The 12,312-nt window shown below is 42.2% G+C and overlaps 2 protein-coding genes across 4 annotated transcripts in view; one reads left to right on the top strand and one right to left on the bottom strand.

Moving 5' to 3' along the window:
• LOC141051042 (uncharacterized) overlaps window positions 1–12,312 on the top strand; it is a 181,085-nt gene that overhangs the window by 127,655 nt on the left and 41,118 nt on the right. The window lies entirely within an intron of this gene.
• On the bottom strand, window positions 4,021–12,064 carry LOC141051055 (uncharacterized). Of its 3 annotated transcripts, none has more exons than XM_073547881.1 (7): window positions 12,011–12,064; window positions 8,367–8,945; window positions 8,061–8,237; window positions 7,854–7,977; window positions 7,676–7,770; window positions 7,387–7,477; window positions 4,021–6,179 (listed from the first exon to the last, which is right to left on the bottom strand). In XM_073547881.1, exons 2-7 carry the CDS (start codon window positions 8,442–8,444, stop codon window positions 4,915–4,917), a joined length of 1,830 nt encoding a protein of 609 aa, XP_073403982.1. In that variant the 5' UTR covers window positions 8,445–8,945; window positions 12,011–12,064; the 3' UTR covers window positions 4,021–4,914. The 3 variants fall into 3 exon arrangements, with proteins under 3 accessions (XP_073403982.1, XP_073403983.1, XP_073403984.1); XM_073547882.1 differs by lacking the exon at window positions 12,011–12,064 and adding an exon at window positions 11,925–11,999; XM_073547883.1 differs by lacking the exons at window positions 8,367–8,945; window positions 12,011–12,064 and adding an exon at window positions 11,925–12,001.

Genomic DNA, 12,312 nt, shown 5'->3' with positions numbered 1-12,312 from the left:
GCTTCTAGTGTTTCCTTGTGCAAATGAGAATAAAGATGATCCTTCTACAATGTGACAGCACTTGAGATATTTGTAGACAGCTATTAAGTCTCTCAGTCTTCTTTTTTGCAAGCTAAACATTCCCAAATCCTGTAACCGTTCCTCATAGGACATGGTTTGCAGACCGGTCACCATTCTGGTCGCTCTTTTCTGAACTTGCTCCAGTTTGTTGATGTCTTTTTTCAAATGTGGCGCCCAAAACTGGACACAATATTCCAGATGAGATCTGACCAAAGAGGAATAGAGGACAATAATGACTTCACATGATCTAGACTGTATGCTTCTGTTAATACATCCCAGAATTGTATTTGCCTTTTTTGCTGCTGCATCACACTGTTGACTCATGTTCAGTTTATGATCTATTAGTATACCCAAGTCTTTTTCACATGTGCTGTTGGTTAGCCCTATTCCTCCCATTCTGTATGTATTTTTTTCATTTTTATTGCCCAGATGTAGTACTTTGCATTTTTCCTTGTTAAAAACCATTCTGTTATTTGCTGCCCACTGCTCCTGTTTATTCTTTTTGAATCCTTTCTCTCTCTCTTCTCTAGTACGAGGAACTTTACATTTATTCCACATACTCTCCACTGATGTCAACACACTTCATACATTGGTATTTCAAGTTCTGAAAGCCTTGCAAAAAGAAGGATTTCAGTTGTGCCTCAAACCAGGCATCTGTAACAGCCTTGGCATCAGAAATGGTGTGAAATATGGTACCCTTGAGTTGTTTCTTTAGGTTCAGAAACAAATGATAGTCTGAGGGAGCTAGATCTGGTGAATAAGGTGGATGGTCAACCAGCTGGAAGCCCAGCTCCACCAGTTTTGCCTTCGTCGCTTATGCACTGTGAGCGTAGGCGTTGTCTTGCAGGAACAAGATTCCTTTGGACAGCTTGCCGCACCTTTTGGCCTTCAGAGCTGCCTTAAATTGGTCCAAAAGATCAATGTACTACCTTGCATTGATAGTGGAACCCTTTTGAAGGTAGTCCACTAGCAGAACGCCCTCCTTATCCCAGAAGACACCATCACCTTAGTGGCTGATTTTTTCACCCTGAACTTCCTTGGACGAGGAGAACCATTGTGCCTCCACTCTTGACTGCTCCTTGGTTTCAGGATCATACAAATAAATCCAGGTCTCGTCCATAGTGACCAGTCGATCCAGGAAGTTCTTATCAGTGACAAATGGACCGTGAAGTTTTCACTTGCATGCTTGTCTGATCTGTTGTCAAACATTTGGGGATCCAATTTGCAGATAGCTTCTTCATGACCAAATGTTCACGGATAATTAAGCACATTCATTGGAAATCCCCATGATGTTTGCTATTGCTTTAGCTGAAATTCGCCGATTCACCAGTATGAGGTTGTGCACAGCATCAACGATCTCCGGAACAACCACTCTCGGTTGACCAGGGCATTCCTCGTCGTTGGTGCTGAAGGGGCATGTTTTAAATTTGGCAACCCAGTTCTTAACTGTAGAATATGAAGGACATTGATCCCCCAATGTCTGCCACATATCACCATGAATATCCTTTGCGAACTTTCCTTGCAGAAACAAGAATTTTAGTCACTCCTCTGCTCTCATTTGCTGTGACTATCGCATTAGATTCCGCCATTTTGTTTTCCCGTGTGCATAGAACCCTGTTGCCATAAGCTAAAAACACAAAATTTTGAAAACATATAATAGACATATTAGGTTTTCATGTGATGTAACATTCGTTACCATAGAAGCAAAAAAAATCACTAAGACTCATCAGCAGCCCCTCGTATTAGCTATCCCTCCTAGCTTTGTGTCATCAGCAAATTTAATCAGTGTACCCTTAATTCCTTCATCTAAATCAGTGATAAATATGTTGAACAATACAGGGCCTAGGACAGAGCCCTGTGGTACCCCACTTGAGACATTCTTCCAACTGGATGTGCAGCCATTTACGACCACTCTTTGGGTCTGATCACTAAGCCAGTTATGAATCCACTTACGAGATGCCTTGTCCATTCCACAATTAGTCATTTTTTCAATAAGGATGGTGTGAGATACTTTGTCAAATGCTTTGCTGAAGTCAAAATATACTATATCTACAGCATTTCCCTGATCCACCCAGTGATTCTGTCATGACTTATTAGTTACAAACTCATGCTGACTCTGGTTAATCACTTCATTCTTATCCAGGTACTTACATACATGTTGTTTAATAATTTGTTCAATGATCTTTCCTGGTATAGAAGTCAGACTCACCGGCCTATAGTTACCTGGGTCCACCTTCTTCCCCTTTTTGAAGATGGGAACAACATTTGCTTTTCTCCAGTCTTCTGAGACTTCTCCTGTTCTCCAAGAATTTTCAAAGATTATCGAGAGTGGTTCAAACATTTTTTCTGCTATCTCCTTCAGTACACTTGGGTGTAATTCATCTGGACCTGTAGACTTGAATTCATTTATATTGGCTAAGTATTACCTCACTATATTTCTGTTTATAGATAGCCTGGCTTCTTCTATTCCTTTAATAGGACAGTGAAGATCAGTTGATGTTACATTACCTTTCTGAGAGAAAACAGATGCAAAATAGGAATTTAAACGTTTGGCCTTCTTAACATCCTTTCTTACCATTTCATCATTTTCATCTTGTAAAAATCCTATAGCATATTTGACTTTTTTTTACTTTTGACATATCCCCAAATCCTTTTTTATTGCTTTTGACATCTCTTGCAAGCCTTAATTCATTGTCAGCTTTAGTTAATCTGATTTTTGCCCAGCAGGTTCTGCAGACAGCATTATATTCTTCTTTAGATGTGCCTCCCTCTTTCCATTTGATAAACATTTCTTTCTTCCTTTTTAGCATGTTTAAAGTTCTGTGTTCATCCATCCTGGTTTCCTTAAATGCTTCCTATTCTTCCCTCTTTTCAGAATTGTTAACGATTGTGCTTTGAGAATCTCATTTTTCAAAATTTCCCATCCCTCCTGGACATTTTTGTCCTTAAGGATATCCAGCCATTGGATCCCTCCGATTCTCTTTGAGTCCCTTAAAATCTCCCTTTCTGAAATCTAGCCTTGAAATTTGAGTCTCACAGGTCTTCCTCCTCTAGTTATCCAAAATTCTAAAATAGCATGATCGCTACCTCCTATGGTGCTAGCCACTCTTACCTCCTCAACCATTTTCTCCCTGTTTATATGGATTAGACCCAAGGTAGCAGATCCCCTTGTTTTCTCCCCTACCTTTTGGAAGATGTTGTCAGCAAGAGAAAATAAGAATTTGCTTGACCTGTTAGTTTAGCCCGAGACAGAATCCGAACAAATGTCTGGATAGTTGAAATCTCCCATGACCACTGTCATATTTTTTGGAGAACTTGGCCATTTGATGCATAAAGAGTTCACCCATATATTCAGCTTGCACAGGCGGCCTGTAGTAAATGCCAACAATGGTGTCCTTTCCATTGTTCTCTCCTTATATTCATACCCAAACAGTTTCCACAGAACTCCCAGTCTCTGAAGCTACAATCTCTGTGCAGGTATACGCTTTTCTAACATACAATGCGACACCTCCTCCTCGTTTATCAAATCTGCTTATCAAAAGTGTTGACTTGCAGCGATTAGGCCAATTGTTGTTCTTATGTAATCCTTCGCTATCAGATCACCACAGAGAAATGATGAATGTAGGCCAAACATCTGCTGCTGAATTCTCCAGCGCAATTCACATTAGGAGATGCACCGATTTCCATATGCTCCAATACAGCGGTCTTCTTGTTGGGATGGTCTCTTTGACTATAGCAGCTGTCAGTGGGATCCCCTACTCTATAGGCAGCTGACAAGCAATAAATTCCATTGCAGTGTCATAACAGGAGAGGGACAGATATTTATATACATCTACTCCCCTTGATGGATAATAGACGGTGGTCTTGACATTTAGTTTTTCTTGTAGGTCCCAAACAAGTTAAAGTTATAAAATTCATTAAGAAATATTATGAAGAGAATTAACCACATAACACAGGAGGTAGAAAAGTTAACATCAAACTTTTAATTAAAAATCTACGTCATATAATGGTAACAAATGAGAAGATGTGGAAGTGGAATTGTCCGACTCGGCTTCCATCTTTATTTTCCTGACCCTACTCTAGTATACAATGACAGTCAGGACCATGACATGTAAACAGATGCAGCAGTGACCGCACACCTCTGCAGAGTCTATTGTGCCGGATCAGGATCACTCGGATTTGTGGCCGCCTGTATGGCAGGGAATTGCCTAACTAGCTCTTACATACAACACTAACTCAAACTTACAATGTCACTGTCAGAGGTAACATTATCCTACTGTGAGCAAGATGAGTGATGCGCCATATAATCCATAACATTCCACCCCACTAATATTATTGCAATGGAGGACAGATGTGACCTGCGTTTGTTGTTACTACTATTCCAGCGGCTGCTGCTCCCCCACGTTCCTAAGAATAACAGAGCAAAAGCTTTCAGGATTGGAGTGGCAGATATACAACTCAAATCTGTCAAATAAAATGGGTGTGCATAAATCAGTAGTTTGTGGAATGCATATTTTGTGAGGCAGACAGTCACAGTTACATCTCTGTACTCTTTAATCCTCTTCCATACATTTTCCACACAATGTGGAAAATGAACCAAGGGGTAGGCAACCAAGAAATGTTGGGGGCCTACCCAAAATATGTAAGCAGCAACAGATCACAATATTTGAGCAACGTGTATATCCATCAAGACTACTTTAATAATTAGAAACATTGATGAATAATTTAACAGCTTTGCAAATACTCTGCAGATTGTGACATGGACAGTATGGAAATGACTTCTCGCCTGGGTGAGTTTTTTTAATGCTCAGCTACAACAGATTTCTGGTTAAAATACTTCCCACATTCTTAACATCAGAAAGATTGCTTCTCTGTATGAGTTCTCTGATGTCTATCAAGATATGGCTTCTTTTTAAAACATTTTTCACATTGTAAACAAGAAAATGGATACTCTTTTGAATGAATTTTGTGGTGGTCAGTAAGCTGCGAGTTCCGAGAAAAACATTTGCCGCATTGTAAACATGAAAATGGCTTTTCTCCTGTGTGAGTTTTCTGATGCACAGCAAGATGTGCTTTTTGCTTAAAACATTTCCCACATTCCGTACATAAGAATGGCTTCTCCCCTGTGTGAATTCTATGATGTATAGCAAGAGTGAACTTCTTAGTAAAACATTTTCCACATTCTAAACATGAAAATGGCTCCTCCCCTGTGTGAGTCTTTTGATGGTGGAGAAGATTTGATTTAATAGAAAAACATTTCCCACATTCTAAGCATGAAAATGGCTTCTCCCCAGTGTGGCTCCTCTCGTGTCTAATAAGTTTAGATTGACAGGTAAAACATGCACCACATTCTGAACATTTGAACGATTTCTCTCCTGTGTGAGTTTTTTGATGGTCAAGAAGAATTGATTTCATAGAAAAACATTTCCCACATTCTAAGCATGAAAATGGCCTCTCTCCAGTGTGACTTCTCTCATGTCTAATAAGTTTCGATTGACAGGTAAAACGTGCACCACATTCTGAACAAGAGAGTGGCTTTTCCCCAGTGTGAATTCTTTCATGTGCAGCAAGATTTGATCTCTTTATAAAACATTTCCCGCATTCAGAACATGAAAATGGCCTCTTCCCTGTGTGGATTTTGCTATGATCAAAAAGATATGATTTCCGTGCAAAACATTTCCCACATTGTAAACATGAAAATGGCTTCTCTCCTGTATGAATTGCTTGATGATAAAGAAGATTTGATTTCTGACTAAAACTTTTTCCACATACTGAACATGAATATTTCTGTGCGTTTGTATGAATTTTCTCACGTATAAGATTTGATATATCTGCAGAATATTTTCCACGGTATAAACAGGCAAATGGTTTCTCCCCTTTCTGAGAGCTTTCATGTTTATCATCTTTTCCATTAGTTTTTTTAACAATAACAGTCTGTAAGGAGTCAGAAGATCGGATCTGTGGGACAGGATTAGATAACAGATCTTTGCTGTGAAGGGTTGATGGTTTATCTGGGATACTGGCAAGCTTGTCATATGCATTTTGTGTGATACCATGATCATCTGCTTTAAAATCTGAAGACTGCACCTGTCGCTTTGGGCTTCTGCTACATTCACCTGCTGAGAATAAAATGGCTTACCTTTATTTTTGTATGTATTTTTTTAGAATGTATTAATTTTTACATACAAGATTTCCATACAAATTACATGGTAAGTAGCCAAATTCAAATTAAAAAAAGGTACAAATATATGCGACAAACACAGCCTTATGACAAAACACTGTGGAACGTACTAGAAAGACATACTGCACTTCTGGTTAAGAGAGGAGGTACCCAAGCTGGGTTCCAATCCGTCGTCAAAGCAAATGAGGAACTTGGCACTCAAAAGGTCACAATGGAGGAAACAATTTTTATTGACAATCTTTATAGTTGTTAACATTTCAGTCCTGAATTTGGATCTTCATCAGAACTGATTGCCGCCTTATGCTGTATGCCTGTCATATAGACCCCTCAAAGTCACTTCAAATGTGATGTGGTCTCTAAAAAAATGGTTTTGTAAATTTTGTTGGAAAGATTAGAAATTGCTTGTCAACTTTTAACCCTTATAACTTCCTAACAAAAAGAAAATTACATTTTAAACATTGTGCTGATGTAAAGTAGACATGTGGGAAATGTTATTAATTACCTATTTTGGGTGATATGACGCTCTCGTTTAAGAGCATAAAAATTGAAACTTAAAAATTGAAAAATTTTTCCAAATTTGCGCCAAATTTCCGTTTTTTTCCCCCCACAGGTAATCGCAAGTCATATCGCAGAAATGTTACCACTATTATGAACTACAATATGTCACTAAAACAATCTCAGAATCAGCGGGATTCGTTGAAGAGTTCCAGAGTTATGACCTCGTGTTGTGACAGGGTTGAGAACTGAAAAATTTGTTTTGTTCATGAAGGTGCAAATACAGCCTGGGCGGGTAAAGGGGTTAATGTCACTTTAGAATCTGTTTACCTCTCTCTATATGTAGACCTTCTATGGATTCTCTGTAGTTACATGATCTTCTGATATCCAAGTATGTTCCAATTAACCTCCTTTGTCTATGGAACTTAAATCTTTATTTTTAGTCACTAGTCCAACTGTGTGATGACACAGACGCAAACAAACCATGAAAATAAAATTAGACTGTCTCCTCCAGCTGTGTTTGCCGCCATTTCTTCAATATTGTTTCTGTTTTTCACCTTTTTATATATTGATTTTCAATAAAAGTTATATATACCGCTAGTAAATGTGAAGATTATGTAACTTCTCTTCATTTAGTGGTTACTACTCACCTGATCTGTCACCTGTAGGAATCTCCTCTTTACACCGCTCATCACCCCTCACATATCTCTCTGTAGTATTAATATGGGTCAGATCTTCACCCTGAAACAAATATTGTAAAAGTCACAGACAGATGGAGAAGTCACATCTATGATCAGCTCTAATCCTGCCATCTCCACCGTTCTCATTACACAAGTATAAAACATATAATACTGGTGGATAAAACAAGACTGAGCACAAGACCTTCACAGCCATCTACACATCATAGGGGAGATCTTATGACACCTTCTCTCCATCTACCTGATGATCCTGAGGAACATTGGGATTTTCTATACAGTCCTGTGGAAGAAGAGGACTGGGACATCTCTCTGGTGTTGTCCTCTTACTGGATAGAACTGGAGGAAACACATACAGGGACTGAATTCATTCTTTACATACAGATAATTATAGGCCGTGTGTATTTAATCCTGTCTATTACCTGTTGATGTGAGGGGCTCAGGAACCTCCATCATGATGTCCTTGTACAGATCTTTGTGTCCTTCTAAATACTCCCACTCCTCCATGGAGAAAAAGACCGTGACATCCTGAGACCGTAAAGGAACCTGACACATACAATGATACTGTCATCCCCCTGAACAATTCGTATAATTAGTGTACAATGTCCCAGGATTCCCAGCAGCGTCACCTGTCCAGTCAGCAGCTCAATAATTTTGTAGGCGAGTTCTAGAATCTTCTGGTCATTGATGTTCTCATGTATCAGGGTGTCAGGTGGAGGCCCCATGACTGGGCCCAGGAGGCTTCCCCATCCGTGAAACACAGGAGCTTGACGACGCTCACTAGAAGTTTTCACTACTATGTAATCCTGGTAATGGAGAGACACATTAATAAATCTCACTACAGACATTTCCAGAGTCCTCACCTATCCAGTTCTGTTCATCTGTTATTCCCATAGATAAGAATGATGTAATGTGACGTCATCAGAATCTCTCACCTCTCCAGTAAGCAGGAAGAGAATCTCTAGGGTGAGGTGTAATACACTCTCCGCCATCTTGTCTCTGTCACTATCCATCCTTGATGGGTCAATCAGTAAAATTCTCTTATATAGATCTCCACTGTAACAAATGAAAGCGGAGGCACAGATGGTGAAGTTTACATTCGCTTTTTATTTTTAGAGTGGAAACTCGGGACCACGGTCCAGGGGGCTCCGAAGGGGGCGTGACTAGTGAGCCCCAGATATCCGTAGTAAACTCCTTCGAACAGGACCAGAGAGGAATACCTGGAGGACACAGGTGCTACCTCCAGTTAGACCCAAGACACGTGGCAGCTGTCCAAGCGGGACAAACAGGTAACAGATATAACAGATCTGATGGAGCTGGCCGGCAGACACCGGGTATGCGTGGTGAAGCTGGCACTGGTGAGGAAGGTCTGGTTCCAGGTAGACAATAGGAAGCTGACTCCAGTAACCTTGACGCAGTCCTCTGGTTTGGATGGCGATTGGCGGAACGAGATGGCACTTGAATAGATGGATACTGATGTTGTCTGAGATAGTTGAACACTGCTCACTGATTCCCTGTGGAGACAAACTGTATGAGCAAGTGCAAACGGATTGCTAACGCAGCGCAGACAGAACAGAGACTGAACCGGATGTAGCAAGAGTAGATACTCATTGCTCTGGCACTCTCCCTATGGAGGAGAGGCCAGAAATAGTAATCAGTGTGCTGCCATTGGATAATTTTCAAAAAATGCAACATGCTTTCCACGAGTCTTTCACACTACTTTTAGGTGACCTTATGTCACTCCTGGCACAAAAATGTAAGCAGTTCTTCTATGTTTGATGGTTTGTGACTATCCATCTTCCTCTTGATTACATTCCAGAGGTTTTTTATTGGGTTCAGGTCTGGAGATTGGGCTGGCCATAACAGGGATTTGATGTGGTGCTCCTTCATCCACACATTGATTGACCTAGCTGTATGGCATGGCGCATTGTCCTGCTGGAAAAAACAGTGCTCAGAGTTGGGGAACATTGCCTGAGCAGAAGGAATAAACTGTTTTTCCAAGATAACCTTGTATGCAGCTTGATACATACATCCTTCACAAAGATTAGCCTGCCCAATTCCAGCCTTGCTGAAGCATCCCTAGATCATCACCGATCCGCCACCAAATTTCACAGTGGGTGCAAAAGACTGTGGCTTGTACGCCTCTCCAGGTCTCTGTCTATCCATTACAGCACCAGGTGTTGGACAAAGCTGAAAATTAGACTCATCAGAGAAGATTACCTTACTCCAATCCTCTATGGTCCAATCCTTATGGTCTTTGGCAAACTTAGTTTGCTTCTCATTGATGAAAAGCTTTTTTCTAGCTTTATTAGACTTGAGCCCTGCCTCTAGGAGCCCGTTACGAACTGTTCTTGCTGTGCACTTCACCCCAGCTGCCATTTGCCATTCCTTTTATAGGTCACTTGATGTCATCCTGCGGTTGCCGACATCCGAATAAGACGACGGTCATCCCGGTCATCGTCTGCCGGTCTGTAGCTTTGTTGTCCCCAATGTCTGCTGCTTGACCTTGTTGTAATGGACTGCCATCTTAGAAACTTTAAGTATGGAGGCAACATGACACTCACTGTATCCCTCTGCTAGTAAAGCCAGAATTGAGCCCTTCTTTTTCTCACTCAAGACTTTTCTTTTCAACTCCTTTGGCATGGTTAAAAGTTATTTTTTCATTCCTATTACTTTTGGGACATCACTAGCACTTGTTTTGCCATCCAGCTTGTCCTATTGCAAGAGGATTGCGAACACCACAGCAGTTTTTTTATACTTTCCTTCGTTAAATAAGATTCGGTTCAGGAAATTATCTAATTAAAAGCACATTAAGTAGAATGAGGTGTACTCTGGTTGGAATTCAACTAACACTGGAATGGAATGGCTGTCAGACATGTAGAGAAGCTGATTTTTATAAAATGGCAAGACAAGAAAAACACCTTTTATTATACTCATTTACAGGTCGGTCAGGTCTAATGGGCATCTCTGGCCTTGTTCCTGCTCCTCCTCTCTTCTTGCGATTGCCATCCTCCTGCACTGATTCTTGTGTATGACGCGTCCTATGGTATCCACGCAGTGTCCATCATTGCACTAATGTTCAAGCGTACTTCTGTCTGCCCTGTTGAGGGCAGAGCAAAGTACTACAGTGCGCATGCGCAGGAAAAGGCCAAAGAGCGCTGGCATATGCGCACTGCAGTACTTTACTCGGCATTCACCAGAGTAAAGAAAAGTACGCCTGACCGGTAGCGAGATGGTGGACACGGTGTGGATGATGTAGGACGCGTCATCCACACGAAGCATTGCCGGAGGATGGCTATTGCAAGAAGAGAGGAGGCATTGCATCAAGCCCAGAGATGCCCATCGGACCAGACCGTCACGTAGGTGAGTATAATAAACGGTCATTTTCTTGTCTTGCAGGCTGGATTGGGGGCATATTAGAATGCTGTATATGGGGGCTTACAGATACTGTCCTTACGTCATATGGGAAAAGCCCGGTCACAGGTTCCCTTTAAAGTGTTGCCCGGTGAAACCAAATTATCACTTATCCACTTGTTGGACTGTGGACCGCTGACAGAATATTGCACCTTTATCCCTTTTTGAATGGAGCACAGTACACATATTCCACCTGCGAGGCACTTTTTCGATATGGGGCTGCCAAGTGCTGCTCTTGTCTTTTTCCGGGCAGCCCCATAGAGAGTGCATGGAGCAGCTTTCGGTCATCCAGCCACATGTTCCAGTTTGTAATGGGAACAAAAATTTCACAGTCTGTTGATCAATGCAGGGCCTAACTGTGGGACATCCATCAATCACGATCATATCCTCGGACAGCCCCTTATGCATCTAACAGGTCATCACTTAGATGTGCAGATTTCAGCCTGGCACCATTCATAAGCAGAGCTGAAGCACAAGCTGATACGTGGTGAAACATCTGCAGCAAATCTTCTGCATGGGAATATACGCTCGCATTTGTTGACAGTGTTGGGGGCCCTAACTCTATATCCCCTCTTACTAACTCTATATCCCCTCTTACTAACTCTATATCCCCTCTTACTAAATGAGGTTCCACCACCACCCTCACACTATAGCTATAAAGGCTATACATGAATATGAACAAGAATTACACAGGTTCACCACACTCCTACACAATACATATACACAATGTACACACATATACCCAAACAGCACAGTCACTGAGTGCAGGGAAAAAGACTCCACTCAGGACTGCAGAAGCCGCCAGTCACCATCTGTGCCCCACAGCAAGGAAGGCGGAAACTTCCTGTGAGAGGAGGAAATAAAGGAGGAAGTAATGGAGAACTGGGGTCACAGTGGAGCTGCGAGCACTGGTATAAGGGGGGCGCTATCTCCGGGAATGGAGGGGTTACTGCCCCCTGTGCAGCCCAGTAATGGGGAATCTCCAGCACCTACCTCCACCTGCAGGGGGCGCTATCTCCGGGAATGGAGGGGTTACTGCCCCCTGTGCAGCCCAGTAATGGGGAATCTCCAGCACCTACCTCCACCTGCAGGGGGCGCCATCTCCAGGAATGGAGGGGTTACTGCCCCCTGTGCAGCCCAGTAATGGGGAATCTCCAGCACCTACCTCCACCTGCAGAGCCGCACTCCACATATATGGCTGCTCTGTGCGCACAGGACCTGGGATGAGGTCACAGGAGGGGAGGAGTCAGGGTCACATGATCAGGGGTCTCAGTGTATGCAGGACTCTGCTGTGCTGGTTGTCATGGTGCTGGATGAGGGGAAGTTTCTGTGTGAGGTCAGGAGGGGTTTACAGGGGGGATGTAGCAGAGCCGTGTGTGTACGAGGTGTACGGAGCGGAGCCGCATGTGTACGAGGTGTACGGAGCGGAGCCGCGTGTGTACGAGGTGTACGGAGCGGAGCCGCGTG

This window comes from Dendrobates tinctorius, unplaced genomic scaffold, assembly GCF_039654945.1.
Source record: "Dendrobates tinctorius isolate UK_male_01 unplaced genomic scaffold, ASM3965494v1 ptg000155l, whole genome shotgun sequence".
Lineage (NCBI taxonomy): Eukaryota > Metazoa > Chordata > Amphibia > Anura > Dendrobatidae > Dendrobates > Dendrobates tinctorius.
Note: the sequence above shows the minus strand (reverse complement) of the source record. Positions and strands in the feature narration are given on the sequence as shown.